We start from the raw sequence: 22494 nt of genomic DNA on the forward strand, positions 1-22494 counted from the left end.
TTAAACAGAGTCTTAAAGCGACTAATAACTTCCCAGCTTGTTTGAAGAGTAAGTGTTATGGAAGCTGGATTATTAAGAATCAAATAGAGAAAGCAAATGTGATGAAGTGACTGTGGAACATTTATGTATTCAGTAGGTCTTTCAAGCATAGATGCAGTCAAATGCCTCAAACTCCTACTACATAAGTATATCATGTTTATGTTAACAGATGATGTGAAGAAATTGCAACAAGCAAAAATACAGTTTGTAAATTTACAAAACATTGTGTAAATAATATTAATATTAGCAATCGGTTAAATTAAACTAATCCAAATACCCTCAAATATTGCTGTATTAGCATTACAAACTTCAGTTTAAATAATGTAATTTTGTTGTATTGCTAGCAGAAATACTTCCCTAAATATCATCAAGCAGCACAGCAATTACCAAAACCAGTCACAGTGAATTCCTTTTAACTGTGTAAGACATGCAATGATTTGGTTTTTCTCCGATAGGCTACATGTTAGACAGAGATAAAAAAGTCTCTTTGTATAAAACTAGTCTCAAATTAGTTGGCCTATTTGGTTTAATCTGACCACTTCTCATGTATCATAAAATTGCCATAATATTTTGGAAACTTTGCAAATTTTGGTTGGTTTTCCAGTCTTTTTTTACTAAATGACATTTTATTTAGAGGCAATACAAAAATTACTATGATTTTAAAATTATTTTTATCCAACATTTGGCTGCCTGTAGCTCAAAAATGGTCTGTTCTGTTATGAAGCTTTCCATAAATATTTTTCCTTTCGCAGATTACTTTGTCAGCTGTATCTGAGGAGAAGGTTATAGTTGAGTTAACTATGAATATATTCTGCATGTACGTATGTATCTTTTTCTTGTGTCTTGCTCTTAGGGACTTCAAAGGTGAATTGATTTCCCTGTCTGGCTATTTCTGGATCAGGTGCTGCATGAGAACCTTGCATTTTCCAGGTTGCTGGTTATACATGTTTGTAGCCTGCGTAGCAGAGACAACTGCTGTTCTATGGAAATTAAAGGATGTTTAAAGTGTTTTTCATGCTCCAATGGGAACTGCAGAGCTGATCATTATTTCACAGCCTGTTGAATATTTTTTTCACAGGATGTTTACTTGAGTGTGCACTTGTGCTTAACTAAAACCACTTGCTATCGCTGACAAAAGAACAGAATTTATTTTGAGTAAGATGTGACGGTATAGACTGAATCTCTGGAAAAGTTGCAGCACCAGATTTGTTCTGAGAATATACTGCATTCTCTTACACCAGACTACAATGATTGGAATTCCACCGCATAACTTGTCTTTTTTAAGGTACCCTGCAAATGAAATGAAACCCTGTACACTATACGGAGATGTTCAGGACTAGCAAGGTTACAATTTGTGCCAGCAGCGATCGGCAGATTGCAGTTCAGTTTGGAATCCATACAGTGCTTAAACTGCAATTGCACAGCCCATTGGTCTCCTCCCATGTCTCCACTCATTTTCTCTACTCACTGTTGTTTGGGTTTTGTAGGTGATGAGCTACCGAACCACTCCGTGTTCCTACTAGACTTTGATGTTGGAATTTGAGAACAGTTTTTAGGGCAAAATTGGGCACATAGTCCCATGGTAGCTGAATGGCCTGAATTTCAGCAGTGCTGCGTGCATGCAGCTCCTGCTCTGGTAAACAGGGTTGCATGTACTTATGTCAGCAATGCATTTTTGCAGTATCTCAGCAAATGACAGCCATAGCTCAGCTTCCATGCTTCTACTGCACATAATGCCCTGACTGTGAAATGCGTGGAAGAGGGGATGGAAAAATCCAGTTGTCCTGTCTATGTATTTAAGAAGCGGTCTAGTCTAGTAGTTAATACTGAAGCTAACGAGATGTGATTGTACATGCTGAAGAAAGACAGTTTGTCCATACATTTGCATCCTTGTTTTAATCATATTGTACGTGGTTTCAGAGGCAAATGCCAAGAATGCGGAAGAAATGTTGACTGTTGTACACAACGTATACCGTGACTTTAGCTATTGCTTTACAGTCCATCACACTTGGTCAAAGTTGCAGAAATAACATGCCGCTTCAGTAGATCAAAGTGGAGGCACTGACACAAGGTGGAATTTCATCCTGTGTATGCTTGAACTGCTGTTTTAACAACACAATACCATAAATAAGCACTCAGTGATGCAGCATGAGGATTCAGGGAAAGGAGGGTGAGTTGCGAGCAGTAATCTCCCAATGGCATTATCTAAGCTAAGTCTGTCTTAGAGGCTTTCTACCATCCAGGTAACAATGGAGGAGACAGAGTTGGGAGCCGTAGTAATACCAGTCTTATCCAGATCATCACCCTTATTTTCTTACGGGAGGGAAAAAAGAAAGCACCGTATGTCCAGCCTGACAAGGCAGTTGATAAGATTGCTATTGCTACAGTACACTTGGGAGACGGTTTGTTAGGGAGCCATCCTTGCAATGAAGATTCAAGAGTGCATCTTCACTGTCATCACAGAGACTTGATCACAGGCCTTACTTATCAGCCAAAGAATGAAATCAGCCTGGACCAATAAAGCCAAAATTGAGGCTATGATCTGGTCAGTGTATATTTAAAAGAATGGTGAGGGAAAACAAAAGACATTGACTCAAGGAGCACGGAGCGACTGAACTCTGTTTTAGTTGACTGTTATCTCACTTTGTCACTATCAATGATGTATGCAGAGAGAAACAGTAACAGCCTGGCAATGCTTGCATCTTAATCACACTGTATATACATAAAATGTGGAGTAAATGAATCTATTAGAGGCAAAAACATAGTGTAGAAATTACTTGATTGTTCTCATGATACCTGCTACCATTATGATATTTTTCTACTGTGTTTATAGATACTACCAGCCTTCCAGAAAGATGAAGTACCCATATCTCTAAAATAAGCTTTTTGTTTCCTGATGCAAACGTGTTTTGGAAGTTTTTGGAAACATTGTCTGCAGCTGAAATTGGAAGGGCGTACAGCCATGCTTTCTTAATGTATTTTCAGTCAACGCTAAATACTGTGGAGTTTGGCATCATAGCCATTATTTCACTTATGCTTGGCCTCATTTGAAGAATTTACTTCATGCACCTCTTCTAAACCACAGATTAGGGTAGACCAAGTTATCCTGCCTAACCTTGCTCAACTGATATGAAGTTATCCGTGTCACTGAGATGATGGTTGAGCCAGATGTCAATATCCGTCTAAAGAACAGTGTTTAAAAAGCAGGCGTGATAGCAAAATTGCCATTCACTTCCCTAGCACAGCCAGTATTTTAACAACTGCCCTTAATGAGTTAGTATGCAGCAGAGCTCAAGCTAATAATGCTGCTGTGCTAGTCACGTGGTTCTGTGGCTTTGTCTACACCAGCAGGTAGGAGATTCCAGTATAGCAGGTCTATAGGGCACGAGACAGTGCTGAAGACTCAACATCCGCGCTATATGTGTTTTTGAATTCTGCTCCAGACTAGCTCTTGTCTGTCCTGTTGGACTGAATACTCATTAATGGCTGGAGTGTATTAGATGCTTTCTCACGCTGAATCTTCTGTTTCACCCGGGAATCCAGTTTATGAGCTCTCAGACTGCTCTGCAGGGCAAGCCAAAGCCCAGTAAGCAGAGATGATCAGGAGATTCGATCCACGACGGCACTTCTGGCTCAAGCTACTTTAGACTTACCATCTGACCGTATGGCTGCAGACAGAATCAAGTGTGGTGTTGCCTTGAGAAAGGCTACGAGGTAGTGGAAACGATGCAAGGAAGGACAAAGGAGAAGAGGGAAAGTTTTTTGTAACTTGCTTGGAGAGGTTGGTAACCCTCACTGTACAAGATTAGACTGATTTTTAAGCCTATTTGAGGCTATGGCACAGCCAGATCCCTAGCAAGGTATTTGCTGGTATATAGCATATATAAGGTTCAGTTAAGGATCTTTTATGGGGAACTTAAGGTTTGAATTTACTGTTACTTCTCCAATAATTGAGGTAGGTTTTATAGTTGAAAATCTGAAAAGGAGCCCTAAATCAGTAATTCTCTTGTAGATGCTACTTGTAACTCTTGAGATCTTTCATAGTCCCCCTACTGACCATATTCCTTTGGGCATCATAGCTCCAAGAGGGCAAAAGAAGTCCATGTATTGTTGAACCAAAGTGGATTTCAACAGGAATATTGTGGGGACTGCTACTAAGAATGGCTGTTGGTTGCTTCCACCATGTCTGGCAGTCCTTTTTCTATGTTTCCTCAGCTAGGATCTCTTTGCTATGATTTCCTACACGACTAGCTAGCTTCTCGCTATCGAGTATTATTTAATTTCCAAGTTGCCGTTTAGACATAGCATGTCACAGGGTATATGATGTGTCTTTCTGTACCTTGAGACAATAGCGGATCTGCACAATGACCCTTGAAGTGCATTAACAACTTCAGTTCTTGGCGCTCTGCTCTAAGGGGGCATTGCTCTGCCCTTACAAAGCTCTTGGCATTATAGGCCATGTCTTCAGAGTTCCTAAACTTAAACCAAGGCTTATGCAATTCTCATCAGGCTCTTCCATATCCCAATTTTATTGTCCATATCACTTCAAAGCGTATTACTGAAATTGAAAGATTTGGGTAACGTTCTGCAAAAAGAAAATAAAGTATTTGGCCTACCTAATTATTTTAAAGTAGAATTTAGATTGGAGCATGGCAAATGGTAGTTGCAGCAACTAACCTTTGTATAGTGCTCTCTCAAATGAACTCTGCACTTTGCTGCTGTCAAGTTTGGTTGTTTGGCTCCGTTTTTTCCTTCTTCCCGGCATATAGCCTATTTCCAGTCTAGTTTTTCTTCTGAGGTTTTTTATTAAAAGTATTTTTGAAAAGACAACTGATGGAGCAGTTGAAGAAAACAGTTAAGCTGAGGGAATGGTGTCTGCTTTTTTTTCTTCCAATAAACTGGTTCGTTTATGGAAGACAGGTTTATCTTACCTTGCTAAGAGTTTCACATGTTACTTTTTAGCTGCAATTTGCCAGGTGAGGATGGATGGATACTCTGTAAATATAGGTGGCTTCCTTTGTTTCTGAAACCCAAAGTCTTCCGAGTCTTGAAGACAAAGGTGTAGTTTTTTTAATGTAAATGGTACACATCACTAGTGTCCTCTGAAATTAGATGATGATAACACTAGTTCACTAGATGTAACAGTTTACATGTGAAACAGATTTTAAAATATATTTGTATTTTTAAATCATGTAATACAGCTTCCAGGACAAACTACCAGTGCACAGAACACCGAAATACGTGGAGAGTGCAGTGCAGGAATACCAGGTTTCATGGGCAAGATGTGAAGTATTTGATTTTTTTTTGTTGTCCGTTTGAACATTTTTTTTTTTCAGATTGTGACTTCTAGTGCTGCTCGAGCTTTCTAGAACAAATATTAAATATATAACTTGCCTAGCTAAGTCTGTAGCTTTAATGTCATAGTGTTCAGAATTGCTAGAGAAAATGTGTTTACTGATCGATGGCTGGTGAAGTCAATCTTTTATGCAAAAGTCTCTGTAGTTGTCAAATTTTTAAACGTATATTATAGAAATATGAATAATTTCTTGAAGCCAGACAGGGTAATTCTGTTAGTATTTCTCCTGACTGCGTAGAGGAACAAGGTTACTGTTAAGAGGCAGTGGATGCAGTGACACTCTTCTACAGACACGAACAGGCTTGAGCTGGAAACCCTCCGAAACTTAGCTTTATCGAACAGGGTTTGAAGGGTGGAAAAACGTGAGTTAGAGTCCACTCCGCTAAGCCCGGCGGGTTCCGCCCCCCAGCTTCAGGACCGCCCCTACTTACTGCGCACGGCTGGGAAGGGCCGCCGCTGAGCCCCCTTCCTCTCCCCGGCTGCCAGGCGGGGAAGGGAAATGGCGCCAATGGCGCTTGCGCGCGGCCAAGGGCGGGCAGCCAGAGCCGCCCCCTGGCGCCGGCAGGGCTGTCGCGGCGCGCTGTGCCGTGCCGTGCCGTCCGGGCCTGCCCCGCCCCGCCCCGCCCCTCCCCTCCTGCGGGTGGCCGCGGTGGTGTGCGCGGCCAGGTCCGGCGCAGGCGGGAGGCGGGGCGGCCGCCCTCTCCCTCCCTCCCTCCCTCCCTCGTTCTCTCCCGACCCCGCTGCACGGCCCGGCTGAGGCGCGCTGCCCACAGCCCTCGCGGAGCGCCGCTGTCCCTGCCCAGCCCCAGGTGCCGCCGCGGCCCTCCTGCTTTGCCCCCATGGAGGATTACCACAAGCCCGATCAGCAGACCCTGCAGGCCCTAAAGGACACGGCCAACCGGCTCCGCATCAGCTCCATCAGGGCCACGACCGCGGCCGGCTCCGGGTGAGTGAGGCAGGCGGGCTGCGTCCCAGCCATGGCCGCAGACGGGCCCCGCGGTGCGCCCGCGGGTACGCGGCGCCCGCCCTGCCGGCGAGCCGCGCTGCCGCATCCCGGGTCGTGCATCCGTTCAGCGGCGAGGCCGAGGCGGGGTGGCGCTGGGAGGGGCTGTGCCGGGCTCCCTCAGCCCCTTTCCCGGGGACACACCGGCGGATCCCCTCCCCCTTGCACTCTGTTTTCTGCCCGTTATGCAGCACGCTGAGCGGGTGGGCATGCTGGGGGCCCATCCGTGCCTCCCGCGGGTGGGCGGGAGGGCTGAGGCGGCCCCGGGGCGGGACGTGCGCTGCGCGGGGATGGGAAGCCCGAGCGCGGTGTGTGTGGGAGGGATGATACCGCGGGGGTCAAGGCCAAATCTCCTGTACCCCTCCGCCCCGATACCCGCCGGCACGTTGGGGGCTTCGCGCGAAGCTACTTGATGTGGAGGTGCTGCATCTGGAAATGGCGGCCGCGGGCGAGGAGCGTGGGTGAGGTGTGGGGCTCCCGCGGCCAAAGGCGGCCCGACCCGGGGGCGGCAGCCGCCCCGCCGCGGGCCGCGTCGGTCGCCGGGGTTGGCGGGTGTTGTGACTGCGGAGAGAGACCGGGAATGCTAAGTTGATGCAGGACTGAAAACCAAAGAATTTGTGCCTGAGGCGCAAGCGGTTTCTTTTTCATTTCGTGCCCGTCAGTTGGAACTAATTCTGCACAGAATTTCAGGCGAGCCCAAGTGGGATTATCTGTGAAATGCCCGCGGTCTCAAATGGACAGTTTATTCAGGCCTCTGGACAGGATTTAGCGTAGGCTCTGATGTGTGCAGATTCCAGGGTTATCCTTCCTTTGATCGTGCTTTTACCTATGGAAAAATATCTCTGCATACAATCCGCTTTTACTCATGTAAAATTAAAGCTATTTTTTCTGCTTGAATAATACATCTGAGTGCTTCTATATAGAGTGCTGGCTTTTTTTTTTTTTTTTTATCCCACCCTGTTGCAGTTTCCTCCTTTGGGCCTCTTTGAGACTGGCTGTAGAGATTGGAGGGGAAAAAAAAAATTGAAGGAATCCTTTGGAAGCTGAGGTTTGTGTGGAGAAAGGTAGCCTGCAAAATATTTTAAAGCTTCTTCTTTGAATTGCCTTACACTTTTCACCCTGTGTCTGGCATGGGCTACCTCACGTGGCTCTTTCTCAAAGCATACAGAAACGGAACTGTACTCGTTCCTTTCTCATACAGCAAATGAAAATGTTGCTTTGGTTCTTCCTGTAAAATGCAGTGTTGGGACACGGGAAACCTCTCAGCTAGCTGTAGGAGTGGGTTTTTACAAAGCTGTAGCTTGTTTGGTCCAGTCTGGAGAGAGAAGTACAGGATACCCAACAATTGCTCTTAATTCTTGCTTTGTTTCAAAGCTACAATGTACAGGCAGTATTACACAAGCCTGTGTGAAACCGTAGGTAAGAAAAACTGTGCTAAATCTACCTCGTAGGGCTTGGGCTTCAGTCTTGAGCTTCTAGTGTGTATTTTAAGCAGGCCACAGAGATGTATGGTATCAGTTTTCTTATCTACAGATAAAATTATTTCTCCGTTTTGTCTGATTTGCTATTAAAGAATAAGGATCTTGCTACAGCCTTTGTTTCTCTTCTGTGGTCCATGAAATTCAATAGTAAAACCATTCTCCCCGTACTGATGAAGAAACAGTAAAAGTAGTGTTACTCAAGCTTTTTATTCCTGGTTCATGTACGCTACAATACCGAGTACTTCTTGCACGCGGGCATTTCATTGATCGCTGTAGCTTATTCTAGCAGTAGAGTTGTGTGAAGTCTGAAATTATTACACATCCTGATAATGAGCAGATTACGAAAGACGGGCTCTGGAGAGAAGATTCTGTTGACAAGTCATATGTTTTCTTAATAGGATTAGGTTACCTAAATGATGGTGTAGTAACGTGCCTAAAAGAAAAAGGCATTCAGAGTCTGTTGCGCTGTTAGGCAAATCACATACATTTCTAAAACAGTCTATACATTGTGAATGTGTTTCCCAAAACCTGAATGAGACAGTAAGGTTTGCTTAAACTTCTAGTATACACTAAAAATGTAGACAGATGTTTGACTGCAAGTTAAATTTAAATAGAAGCTTACAGTTAATAAAAACAATTGTCATGCTTGCATTGACTTTGTTAAGGAAATTTGTGTTTGTTAAAGGTGTAATTTGTAAAACTGAAGGAAATACTTGGAATAAGAGCACTTTAAACAAAGCAGGACTTGCCTACTTCTTTCAAGGAAGTAAGTTCTGTAAACTGTGGTATATGTTGCAACAGAAGTGGTTCCGTGGTAGATCTGACCCACCAGTTCTTGCAGTCTTTACTTGTACTAACTCTTGTTGAAGAAAGTACAGCCTTTGTCTGGACAAGAGCTAAAAGATCGGGTAGTCTGATCCTGAAGATGCTCAAACATATCACTTTGACTACTTTACCAGCTGTAGTGGGAAAATTCAGTGAACTGGAAAAAAAAAATTGTACTTGAAATGCCTTAGGTGGGGAAAAAAATTGATTAAGTTAGTTGTAAAGATTGAACATACTTGCTTTTGAGCATGGAAGAAAATTTTCTTTTAGATGAGTAGTGCAGACGTTTTCATCGGAACTGGTAGTGTCTCCTTTGTAGCTAATGATAAATTTCTGCAGTTTTGAAACAGTGCCTGGCTTCCTAGAATTAGATGGTTAAATTCTTAAAAGCGGAAGTTGCAAGAGTTTCTTAAGAGGCAGTTAAGTTTTATAGCGTGTGATTTGATCACTTGTTGCAGATTATATTCTCCTTCAGATTTTTAGCTTTTGTCTTTCATTCTGTATTCCATTTTAACATTCCACCACTATTCTTTTTAGTTGAAACATGTAGAAGCGTGTAGATGGAGCTAATATAAATTGATGCAGAGTAATAAAAAAACCCCACAAAACTATGTTGGCATAATTATTTTACTCTTGACTTGTGTGGATCCAGGATTTCAGTGTTCTAATGTACTTTGGTTTGGTTTCTGACTAAAGGGCTATATTTCAAAGGTAAGGCAGTTCTTCGATAGAAGCTATCTGGCAGAGGAGCGTGTTAATCGGACTACCACCGCAAAGTTCTAGGTTGTTTGTCAGTCAGGAACAAAACGTGGAAGATTGTGTGAGAATAGTGGCGATGACTTGCTGTGGTTTTTTTTCTCCCCTTGTACGAGTAATCCAAATACACTAGGCTAGGCTTGCTAGGCTTAACAAGGAATTCTTTTAACGGAACTTATTAGAAAAGTATGAGCTAATCGAAGACCAGTAGATGTAGTTAAGATGGCTGTATTTAAGGGAAATTTTGTAGTTACTTTTAGAATCATTTCTGATATCTGATACGTAGTTAAATTCTGGGTAATTTCTGTTAGTAGGAAGTAATTTAATTAATCTGTAGTTTTAACAAGAATATTTTTTTTTTTTTTTTCAATTTTCAGGTAATTTATTAAATCTTTCTACCTTTTTTTTTTTTATTTCCACATGCTACCATTTTAGGTTGTTTAAAACTTTTTTTACCAAGACCAGGAGTTCATAGAACTATGGTTAAGTATAAAGTTAATAAAATTAAAGGAATGAAAGCTTTAAACAAGCATGTAAGGCTTATTGATTAACTCAAATACATAAATATTTACTAATATGTTTGAACCATGGTTTAAAGCTAATTCTTTTGGTTCCCTGTGTGTGAGTACTTACTAAGGGATGGATGCTAACTGTAATTCATATTTTGCTAGCGTTTTGCATGTTTTTATTCTCTTATTACAGCGTTGTTGGGGATGTTGGGAGGGAAGATTTATTACTACCAGAAGAGAATATTCTGATTAAAGTTCTAGTGAAAGTGTTGTCTAATCCTAACATGCATGGTAAATGTACATGCGGGAAACGAAATGTGACACTTCCATAGTAAGTTTGTCCTGTTTTACAAGTAGGGTCAAATATTTTAGGAGTATCGTGTTAAACGTGAAAAATAAACGTTGGTACAAGAGAAAGTGAGATGACACTGCAAGTTATTTTCAGAGCTGGTGCAGATTTCTGCAGCCATAACCTTATCGCTGTTCATCATTCACTTTCCGGTACTTCAGCAGCAGCCGCCACTGATGTCAAGAATGATCCTGTTTACACCAGTAAATCAGGGTCATACTGCTTCCTGTGCTTCACAGCCACCAATTAGGGTGGTGTTCCTTGGCATGAAGAAGAACAGAGAGCTCTAAAAGATATGGCCTTGAACTGTCACCAGGGTCTATCTTTCAAAATCCACTTCAACTAGATAAGAAGGCTCCCTTTGTCTCAAAGTACAACTAATTGGCATTGGGGTGACGGTGGATGGGATGGGTTATCAAAAGCACTTCAGACTGTGTATTTTAATGCTGAGGAGTAGGGGACTGGTAAAGTGATATTTTAAAGATATGGCCCTGAGCAAACAATAATGAGAAGTGGTAATCTTGGGTCTGTCTTTACTCGTAGCCACCCTACATCATGTTGCAGTGCAGCAGAGATTATGTCTGTGCTGTTTTTCCATACCATGAGGTACAAAGTGCAAGATCCCAGAAACGCCAGCAACGACCGGTTTGTTCTTTCAAAGGTAAAATAATGACTGTTACGCTATACAGTTGCAGTCTGCTACTAAGGAGCTGTCTGTCTGTAAATTAAATTGACTTGTCTTCCTTGATTTATGCTTACTTATGCTTGTATCTACACAGAAGTCTATGGGAAATATTTGAGAGCTTGGAATTTGTCTACTTCAGAAAGACAAATAAAAGCTCGTTGACTTAAGTTGTAGCATAACTCAAAAATAATTTAAAAGTGTCTGTATAATATGTCTTGGTAAGTCTTAACTTCACTATGTTAAGTTGTTCTAATATTAAATAATAAATGTTATTATATTGTCTATAAAATCTATGAAGAAATATTAACATCTGTTTTATTTTGGCTTAACCAATTTTCTAATGAGTAAGTCACAGTTAGCTTTTGTGCTCTACTTGTTAAATGCAGACATGCTGTTATGCCTGCAGTCATGTCACGATGTGCACTAATTACTGTCAGCTTTTCAGGGAGCATTATATGAAATAGTTATGGTAGGTTAGTGAGTGGTTTGCATTCCTACTGTGCCAGTATGATGTTAAAGTCAATACTACTTCTGAAGCCACTGTGGTTCAGAAAACACATAGAACCACAATCTGTACTGGCCGTTAGCGTTTCTATCGCCTCTTGCATTGTGCACTTGCAAATCACAGGGACATCTCGATCATATGACATAAAGGCAATTGAGGGGCCTTCAGAAAACATAATGATGTAAAAAATGGCAGATGAAGTACTCCAGTGAGGCAGGTTCCATCTCTGAGTCAGAGTTCCTCACATGGTGGCTTACAATAGTGCTGCATAGCTGATGGGATATATCCTTGCACTGGATATAATAACTGTTGCCACTTCTGGTTACCATTCTGAAATAAGTAATTGAAGGAGAAGCAAGCAGCTAATGCTGCGGTGGTAAAGCAATAGAGAGAGGGTTGCTTCTTCATATTTGCTTTGCCTGTCTCTAATTAATCAGGGTTTCTGCCCAGAGTTGCTAAATGGCTTCAAATCTCTGCATGCTTTTTTGACTCCAAATGACTTCATGGGTGGAAGATGACTACTACTTTGCAGTTGTCCAGTTGGACCTGGCCGCAAGGATCTGAGTGTATAAAGCTTAAAATCTTGCCTGTTGTCACTCACTGCATCTTACCTTGAATACATATGTATTGAAGAAGTTCTAATGGGATAACAGTTGCTCATCCATCTGCTTACTGGTTTAGTGAACAGTGCTGTGTTCTTGAAACTGGTACCTAAGCAAATTTAATCAAGGTTTTTTATTTGGAGACCAAAACTGCTTTTTGGAATTGGACCTGCACGGCTGAGAGGTACCCCCTTACTCTTCCGTGTTGATTTTGTCGAGGACATCCTAAACAGCCCCCAGGAGTGCTGCATTCTTTCTGTCTTAACTGTAGTCAGATCTGGGGTGTTCTAAGCAGGGACACGGGGGACTTGGAAACAAGCATCAGCGTGAATGTTGCATTGTAAAGGTGTTTTATAACTCGATCCCTTTTTAGTGGACATAAGAACCTGATTCTGGGGTTTGTCAGCTTTGTAGAATTTTGCCTTGATACTAGGATATTGTGAAGCTTCTGCTTTGCTTAAAATTTATGTTTTTTTCTAGGGTCATGCAGCACCAATTTTATATTCAGTTTGGGCAGAGGCGGGCTTTCTACAAGAAGCAGAATTACTGAACCTGAGAAAAATTGATTCTGTCTTAGAAGGACACCCGGTACCAGTGAGTGCTCATAACCTTTGATATAAGATGGTGTTTTCTGTAAAACAAGAAGTGCATGTATTTTGCAGCAATTCCTGGTTGCCAGTACAGGAAAGGATAAGTAGAGGAAAGACAAAGACTTATAAGAAGGATGATGGTATTTATGGCTTCACAACTGAATCAGGGTCTGCGTTTGAATGAGCATGTAAAAATGACCTTTGTTGTTGTAGTACAGTTCCCCTACAGTCCTGTATGTCAGTATTTTCCATTTAAAAAAAGGTTTATATGAAGTTCCATCATTCTTTAAGAAGCTTTGAGGTATTTCAAGAGTTTATATCCAGTTTGGTCACTTCATTGGTCTTTCCGTTCCCAGCCAGTTGTTTCAATTGATTCTTTTTTACACAAAATCACCGATTCTTAGCTGTTGCCATCCAAGGCATAGCCGAGAAGTTCCTAGGCCGGAGGTACCATTCCCTCTCAGAGACCCTAGTTAGGTTGTGGCACTGATCATCGAGGTACGTGCATTGCAGGGAAAGAAGGGGAACAGGGCAAGATTTGGAGGGACTTGCACTGTATTGTTGGGGCTGAGAAGCTGAATTTTTATGTGTGTCGAACCATCTTCTAGAACTGGAATTTAGTTTGTCTGTTTCTTAACTGTAAAATAATGGTCTTTTTATTCTCAGAGACAAGCATTCACTGATGTGGCTACTGGATCCCTTGGTCAGGGTCTTGGTGCTGCGTGTGGAATGGCATACACTGGCAAGTTCTTTGACAGAGCCAGGTAATTCCATCTTCATATTTCATTAGTATAGGCATTCAATGGGAATATTTTGTGAAAAGAAATTATATTCTTATCTCAATCAGGAAAAAAACCTCCTCCTTGTCCTCGATTTGGCTGTGATAAAGTTAATTTTTTTTTCGTAGTAGCTGGCATAGTGCTGTGGTTTGGATTTTAGTATGAGAATACTGTTGATAACACACTGATGTTTTAGTTGTCGCTAAGCAGTGCTTACACTAGTCAAGGACTTTTCAGCTTCTCATGCCCTGCCAGCGAGAAGCTGAGACGGGGCACAGCCAGGACAGCTGACCCAAACTGGCCAAGGGCTATTCCATACCATATGATGTCACGCTCAGTATATAAACTGGGGAGAGTTGACTGGGGGGTGGACCGCTGCTCGGGAACTGGCTGGGCATCGGTCGGCGGGCGGTGAGCAATCGCATCGTGCGCCGCTTATTTTGTATATTCTATTATTATTATTGTTGTTGTTGTTGTTGTTGTAGTTGTTATTGCTATTTTCCCTTTCTCTTCTGTCCTGTTAAACTGTCTTTATTTCAACCCACAAATTTTACTTCCTTTTTCCCCGATTCTCTTCCCCATCCCTCTGCAGGGCTGGGAGTGAGCGAACGGCTGTGTGGTGGTTAGCTGCCTGCCGTATAAACCACTACAGTCCTTTTTGGCACCCAATGTGAGGTTCGAAGGGTTGAGATAATGACAGATCTGACCAGAGCGTGTTAAAACAAATTTGTGATAAGCATTCATTCTATTAGTTTAATAGTTGCTGGTCACAATGTTGATTCATTTGCTCTCAGAGTTGTTGTGCTTGTTCTCAGAGTCGTCTTATGTAACACCTCACTTGCTGTATGCACTCCCTGTGGTGCTGTGTATCACCGCTGGGAGTTGGATTGAAGTTATCGCTTCACTGTATTGTTTAACACTGGCTTATGGTATGATAAAATTATTGGTTGTGAGATCGTACTCAGCACTGCCGTCATCCCCATGCTTCGGGAGCCATCTCAGAAAGTATTAATAATTACACTTTTTACCTCTTCTCCTCAGAGAACCAATCTATGGGGGAGATGGGGGGACACTTCTCCTGCTCCTTCACCTTCCCTTTCTCCTTTAGGCTAGTTACAACATCTCTTGAGAACTTTTAATACCCTTGGGATGTTCAAACCAGCATGTTTGTATTGCTATGGCTCCTGAATGTGGTTCAGGTCTTGTTTAGGGTTAAACAACTGTTTAAGTATACCATCGCTACAGGCACTGTGGCGACTCCAATCCCGGCGACAGGTGCTGCAGCTGAACCAAAGAACCAACTCGTGCTGGTATCAGTCGCCCCTATACACGAGAAGAAATACACAAGAAAATCATTTCGTTTATTGAGGGAGGAACATGAACCAGGGCCACCATGACAACAGGAGGAGGAGGAGGAGGCAGAACCCATAAATGATGCGGTAACCACCCTAACCCTATCCCTGAGTGAGCCGCAAGATACGCGAAAAGATTTCAGTCATCGTCCGGGTGAGCACATTGTCACCTAGCTGCTCCGATGCTGAGATAAACAGGGCCAGTAGCCTGGAATTAGAGGGCAGGGAAGCCAAGCAGCTGGGATCCCTTTCTAGGGAAGGGGGCATTGACAAAGCGATTGGAAAAGGGGCACAAGCCCTCAGTCTCTGGAGGCGACTCCTGTCAGGTGTGAAAGAAAGGTATCCCTTCAAGGAAGATGTTATATGTCACCCAGGCAAGTGGACCACCATGGAGAGACTTATCCAGTACCTGAGGGAATTAGCCGTGCTGGAGGTGGTTTAAGGTGACCTGAACAACGAGCAGTTATCCAAAGATCCAGATGAAGTCAAGTGCACGTGACCCACGTGGCGGAACTTTGTACGGCACGCACCATCATCGCGTGCAAACTCATTGGCAGTAACGACCTGGAAAGACGGAGAGGGACAAACGCTGGATGAGTTGGCTGGCCAACTCTGGCAACGTGAAGGAAGTATCTCTTCCTCGCTACGGGCCTGCGTCTCAGCTGTGGAAAACTGTCTGAAAAACTGTCCCGCGAGTTCCAGCAACTCAAAGAGGATATGTCCTACTCCCCACCTATACGGACCAGTATCTCAGCCATTAGGAGTAAGCATCCCTCTGCTCAAGAGAGAGGATATAGTGGATACACACCACAGGCCACCCTGTGGTTTTACCTGCATGACCACGGAGAGGACATGAGGAGGTGGGATGGAAAATTGACCTCGACCCTAGAGGCACGGGTACATGAGTTGCAAGGAAAAACAATCACCAAAGGAGGTTCTTCCAGGAAAATTCCTGCTCCCGTTTCCAGTGGGCAGTTCCCCAGACAGAGTAGAAGGGCTGATCTTACTTCTGATCTTAATAAAGGGACTTTTGATTTGCATTTACAAGAAGTGAGTAACAAGTACCATGACCAGGACTAGAGGGGCCCTGCCTCCAGCCAGGTGGAGGAAAGGGACAACTGGGTTTACTGGGCTGTGTGGATTCGATGGCCTGGCACATCAGGCCCATGGGAGTATAAGGCTCTAGTGGACACCGGTGCACAGTGTGCCCTAATGCCATCAAGCTATAAAGGGGCAGAACCCATCTGTATTTCTGGAGTGACATGGGGATGCCAACAGCTAACTGTATTGGAGGCCGAAGTGAGCCTAACTGGGAACGAGCGGCAAAAGCACCCCGTTGTGACAGGCCCAGAGGCTCCGTGCATCCTTGGCATAGACTACCTCAGGAGAGGGTATTTCAAGGACCCAGAAGGGTACCGGTGGGCTTTTGGTATAGCTGCCTTGGAGACAGAGGAAATTAAACAGCTGTCCGCCCTACCCGGTCTCTCAGAGGACCCTTCTGTTGTGAGGTTGCGGAGGGTCGAAGAACAACAGGTGCCCATTGCCACCACAACGGTGCACCGGCGGCAATATCGCACCAACCGAGACTCCCTGATTCCCATCCGTAAGCCGATTTGTCGACTGGAGAGCCAGGGAGCGATCAGCAAGATTCACTCACCCTTTGACAGTCCCGTCTGGCCAGTGCAAAAGTCTAAGGGAGAGCGGAGACTGACAGCCGACTATCGTGGCCTGAATGAAGTCACGCTGTCGCCGAGTGCTGCTGTGCCGGACATGCTAGAATTTCAATACGACTTGGAGTCAAAGGCAGCCAAGTGGTATGCCACAACTGGTACTGCTAATGCGTTTTTCTCAATCCCTTTGGCAGCAGAGTGCAGGCCACAGTTTGCTTTCACTTGGAGGGGCGTCCAGTACACCCGGAATCGATTGCCCCAGGGGTGGAAACACAGCCCCGCCACTTGCCGTGGACTGATCCAGACGGCACGGGAACAGGGTGAGGCTCCGGAACGTGTGCAATACAGTGATGATGATATTGTGTGGGGCAAGATGGCAGAAGTTGTTTTTGAGAAAGGGAAGAAAATAGTCCAGATCCTCCTGAAAGCCGGTTTTGCCATAAAGCAAAGTAAGGTCAAGGGACCTGCGCAGGAGATCCAGTTTTTAGGAATAAAATGGCAAGATGGACGTCGTCAGATCCCAATGGATGTGGTCAACAAAATAACAGCCATGTCTCCACTAACTAGCAAACTCTGGAGAATGCATATTCCAGATTAGAGTCTGATTGTAAGCCCTCTCTATCAAGCGACCTGGAAGAAGAACGATTTCAAATGGGGCCCTGAGCGACAACAAGCCTTTGAACAAATTAAACGGGAGATAGTTCATGCAGTAGCCCTTGGGCCAGTCCAGGCAAGGCAAGATGTAAAAAATGTGCTCTACACTGCAGCCGGGGAGAATGACCCTACCTGGAGCCTCTGGCAGAAAGCACCAGGGGAGACTCGAGGTCGACCCCTAGGGTTTTGGAGTCGGGGATACAGAGGATCCGAGGCCCGCTATACTCCAACTGGAGAAGAGATATTGGCAGCATATGAAGGGGTACGAGCTGCTTCGGAAGTGACTGGTACTGAAGCACAGCTCCTCCTGGCACCCCGACTGCCGGTGCTGGGCTGGATGTTCAAAGGGAGGGTCCCCTGTACATGTCATGCAGCTGGTGCTACGTGGAGTAAGTAGGTCGCACTGATCGCACAACAAGCTCAGATAGGAAACCCCAATTGCCCAGGAGTCTTGGAAGTGATCCTGGACTGGCCAGAAGACAAAGATTTTGGAATATCACCAGAGGAGGAGGTGACGTGCGCTGAGGAGGCCCCACTGTATAATAAACTACCAGAAAATGAGAAGCAATACGCCCTGTTCACTGATGGGTCCTGTTGTCTTGTGGGAAAGCATCGGAGATGGAAGACTGCTTTATGGAGTCCTATATGACAAGTTGCAGAAACTCCTGAAGGAGAAGGTGAATCGAGTCAGTTTGTGGAGGTGAGGGCCATCCAGCTGGCTTTAGACATTGCTGAATGAGAAAAGCGGCCAGTGCTCTGTCTCTATACTGACAGTGGCAAATGCACATCCAGTGACACTGGATGGTGGCAAATGCCCTGTGGGGGTGGTTGCAGCAGTGGAAGCAGAGCAACTGTCAGTGCAGAGGCAAACCCATCTGGGCTGCCGCATTGTGGCAAGATACTGCTGCCCGGGTAGAGAACCTGGTTGTAAAAGTACGTCACGTAGATGCTCACGTACCCAAGAGTCGGGCCGCTGAGGAACATCAAAACAGCCAGCAGGTGGATCAGGCTGCTGAGATTGAAGTGACTCAGGTGGATCTGGACTGGCAATGTAAGGGTGAATTATTTGCAGCTCGGTGTGCCCACGACACCTCAGGCCATCAAGGAAGAGATGCAGCATATTAGATGGGCTCATGATCGAGGGGTGGATTTGACCATGGATGCTATTGCACAGGCTATCCATGAGTGTGAAACATGTGCTGCAATCAAGCAAGCCAAGCGGTTAAAGCCTCTGTGCTATGGAGGATGAGGGCTGAAATATAAATATGGGGAGGCCTGGCACATCGATTATATCACACTCCCATAAACCCGCCAAGGCAAGCGCCATGTGCTCACCACAGTCGAAGCAACCACCGGATGGCTGGAAACACGTTTCGTGCCCCATGCCACCACCTGGAACACTTTCCTGGGCCTTGAAAAGCAAGTCCTTTGGCGACATGGCACCCCCGAAGGAATCGAGTCAGACAACGGGACTCATTTTCGAAACAACCTCATAGACACCGGGGCCAAAGAGCACGGCACTGAGTGGGTATGTCGCATCCCCTGTCATGCACCAGCCTCTGGGAAAATCAAACGGTACAATGGACTGTTAATGACTACACTGAGAGCAATGGGTGCTGGGACATTCAAACATTGGGATACATGTCTAGCGAAAGCTACCTGGTTAGTCAACACTAGGAGAACTGTCAATCGAGCTGGCCCTGCCCAGTCAAAACTTTTACGTACAGTGGAGGGGGATAAAGTCCCCGTAGTGCACGTGGAAAATATTCTGGGGAAGACGGTCTGGGTTACTCCTGCCCTCGGGCAAAGGAAAACCCATTTGTGGGATTGCTTTTGCTCAAGGACCTGGGTGCACTTGGTGGGTGATGCAGGAGGATGGGGATATCCAATGTGTACCTCAAGGGGATTTGATTTTGGGTGAAAATAACCAATGAATTAAATTATATTATGTTAATTGCTATATAATACTGTATATCATCACTTCAATGGTGGCTATATGCCATATCAATGGTATTACAGTAGGAATCAGCCAGATTAATGAAGAATGAACTTTGATGAAACTGAGCAAAGTGCAGTGATGATAGAACCGGACAAGCACAGTGATAATGGAACCAGAACTGGCTTCAACATGCAACAGTCCAACACCACACACCGTCTCTCCTGCTCTGAAGGACTGTTATGACAGATGGAGCCCAAAGTCAAGGACTAAATGAACTCTGTGAATATTTTATTGGGATGGCCCATAGATGAAGGGAATGATATGTGTGTATATATTAGAAGACAGGAAAAGTGCTGGTGATTAATTGGAATGTATTGGAAAGTGTGGGACCTGGGCATGACGTAGATGGTATAGAATAAGGGGTGGATACTGTCCTGGTTTCAGCTGGGATAGAGGTTTGTTTTTTTTTTTTCATAGTAGCTGGCATAGTGCTGTGTTTTGGATTTTAGTATGAGAATACTGTTGATAACACACTGATGTTTTAGTTGTTGCTAAGCAGTGCTTACACTAGTCAAGGACTTTTCAGCTTCTCGTGCCCTGCCAGCGAGAGGCTGAGAGGGGGCACAGCCAGGACAGCTGACCCAAACTGGCCAAGGGCTATTCCATACCATATGATGTCACGCTCAGTATATAAACTGGGGGGAGTTGACTGGGGTTCCTGCTGCTTGGGAACTGGCTGGGCATCGGTCGGCAGGTGGTGAGCAATTGCATTGTGCATCACTTATTTTGTGTATTCTTTTATGATGATGATTGTTGTTGTTGTTATTATTATTATTATTTCCCTTTCTTTTCTGTCCTGTTAAACTGTCTTTATCTCAACCCACAAATTTTACCACCCCCCACCCCCCCCCCCCCCGCCCCACTGGGCAGGGTGGAGTGAGCGAATGGCTGTGCCATCTTTAGCTGCCTGCCGGGTTAAACCGCAACATCCTTTATTCTATTTTCCATTCCCAAATCTAATTTCAAATTCAGGTTTTAACTGATAGATTACTAGCCTGATAATTACGAAGCTAGTGCCAGTGAAACTACCAAGGATTTAAAGACTAGCAAGAATTGGTGCATATGCGTGTTCCTTTTCTAACCTGACAGCGTTGCAAGGTGACGTTCCTAAACAGAGAAGACAGTAAGTTGTTGGAGCAGCCTCTAACTTCCAGAGAGTAATTGGTAGCCATTTTGAGACTGGTATGTGTCCCCTTAGAAGGAAGATGCAAACTAGAGGTGCGTCTGTTTGAAGTCAGATGACAAATAATGGAGAACGTGTATCTAGAAAAGGAACTGTTATGGTCAATAATAGCACCATTGAATCATAAAGTAGGGCTATGTTACCAGAAAATGTTATCAGAAAGGCACTCGACTCCATAGAGACAAAAATGTCTGCTTCTGCCATTTGTTTTGTGGACAAGAAAAGTACATGTCTAAAGGCAAATCTCTGTGAGGAAGAAAATAGCCTGATGTAGTTGATATATTTTATGTGGCAGATCTAGTACATTCGAGCATGGGCTGCCCGGTTAACGTGTCCTACACTTCACTAGCTTGAAATTATTTCTGTGAAAGATGACTTGCTGATTTTAATTGAGTTTAGCAGATGCTACATGTGGAAAAAATCTAACCAGTGCTTACGGGACAGAGGAAAAAGGTGGTCTTGCGTGTAGTACTGGGGAGCGGCTTATGTGGAAGGAGTTCAGATTTAGCTGAAGGCAGGTGGGATTCAGATCGAAAGTCTTTTATAGCTTAATGTCTAGTAAAAAAAAAATCGCTAACAGCCATCTTGATTATTTTGTTTTAAAATTAAATATGTGAAGGCTGATTTACTATTCTTTTTTCATTTTAATAGGTAATAAACATTTATAAAGCTTTGTCATCCAAAAAAAGAGTGGTAATACAAGAAAAATACAGTGGCTGAATTCTGCAGAGATCAGGCCGTACTCCTGCTACCTGAATTTTACCTAAATAGAAAGCTTCAGAGTTTGGAGAAGTAGTCTACAAAGTCATATCATGCTGGTTATCTTTTTCCTGAATTCTGAATTTGGTTATGCAGCGTGCTGTAATCCGTAGTTGAGTTCATCCCCAGTTTTTATAGTTTCCTGAAATTAAATTATTGGTTGTCCTTCTAGAGACTATATGGTAGGAACGAGGAAGCAGACAGTAGTCTTTCATGCATTGTTAGTGATCTTGCTGAGTCACAGTGACAGCGTTTAATGGGCCTGTTCATTCAAGCCTTGCAACAGGAGGCTTAAGACCTGATTTTTTTTGAGATGAAAGTTTGAAAAGGAGTACAGTATTTCTCATGTTATTTTTTTCATGTGTAAACAGCTCAAAAGTATTTTAATTTGTGTAAGGTTATCTGAGGGGACTGCATTGAGCAATGGGAGTTGAGTTTGGGACAGAAAAAGTAGTGAAGTCTCACTATGAATTGTTAGAGGGGTTTTACTTTTGATTTAATTGCGCTTACACATCAAAGTTGGTTTGTTTTTTGTTTTTTTTTTATTAATTTCTTTGTCTAGCTATCGAGTGTATTGTCTGATTGGAGATGGAGAGTTATCTGAAGGCTCTGTTTGGGAGGCGATGGCCTTTGCTGGGTTCTACAAGCTTGATAATCTCGTTGCTATATTTGATGTTAACCGTCTTGGACAAAGTGACCCTGCCCCTCTGCAGCATCATGTTGAAATTTACCAGAAACGCTGTGAAGCCTTTGGGTATGTGATTGGAAGAAGTTCAGTATAGTCTCTCATTTGAAACTGTATGTTTTATTTGCTTTTCAGAATTTTTCGAATGAGCTTTCAGCTCTAAAGGGTACCTTCACCAAGAAAGATGGTCTTTTCATAATGCCTGATACTGGTTGTCTTTATTGCTACAGCAGGAATATTAAAAGTGGCAGAACTTTTTGTTTAGAGGAAAAATAGAAGGACTGCTTACTCGGATGAATTTGTTAGAGGATCTTAAAGCAGTTTTTATCACATTAAATACAGATTTTATAACTGTTTGTGCGACCAAATTTACTGTCATAGGGAGTAGATCAGAAAAAAGGGCATGGAAACCATTACTCGTGAGAGAATTCTTTGTGTATAGGCTTTAATTTAGTTTAGAAATGTATATTTCTATGTAGATGCAAAAATCCATGATAAAGAACTCTGTCAGATATGATAGCAGCCATGCAAATTATGATGGAGCATTTTTATTTTAATTAACTTTCATTGTCAGATTTTGAAATGATTTCTAGATGTTTGATTTACTCTTGTGATTTAAAATGGCTATTATGTCTGAAGAAATGTGGGATAACTTAGTTATCTGTGGGCTGTGAATTTTGCTAGTAGCTGTTAATCCCTCTGTGACTCATTTT

The 22494-nt window shown here is 43.6% G+C and overlaps 1 protein-coding gene across 1 annotated transcript in view; it reads left to right on the top strand.

Moving 5' to 3' along the window:
- The first annotated feature begins 6026 nt into the window (after positions 1-6026).
- TKT (transketolase) overlaps positions 6027-22494 on the top strand; it is a 31308-nt gene continuing 14840 nt past the window's right edge. The window contains exons 1-5 of the mRNA XM_075513752.1: positions 6027-6341; positions 10862-10979; positions 12591-12704; positions 13367-13464; positions 21659-21850. Of these exons, the coding sequence (XP_075369867.1) occupies positions 6235-6341; positions 10862-10979; positions 12591-12704; positions 13367-13464; positions 21659-21850 (629 nt within the window). The 5' untranslated portion in view covers positions 6027-6234. The remainder of the gene's footprint in view (positions 6342-10861; positions 10980-12590; positions 12705-13366; positions 13465-21658; positions 21851-22494) is intronic.

Source organism: Mycteria americana, chromosome 11 (assembly GCF_035582795.1).
Source record: "Mycteria americana isolate JAX WOST 10 ecotype Jacksonville Zoo and Gardens chromosome 11, USCA_MyAme_1.0, whole genome shotgun sequence".
NCBI lineage: Eukaryota > Metazoa > Chordata > Aves > Ciconiiformes > Ciconiidae > Mycteria > Mycteria americana.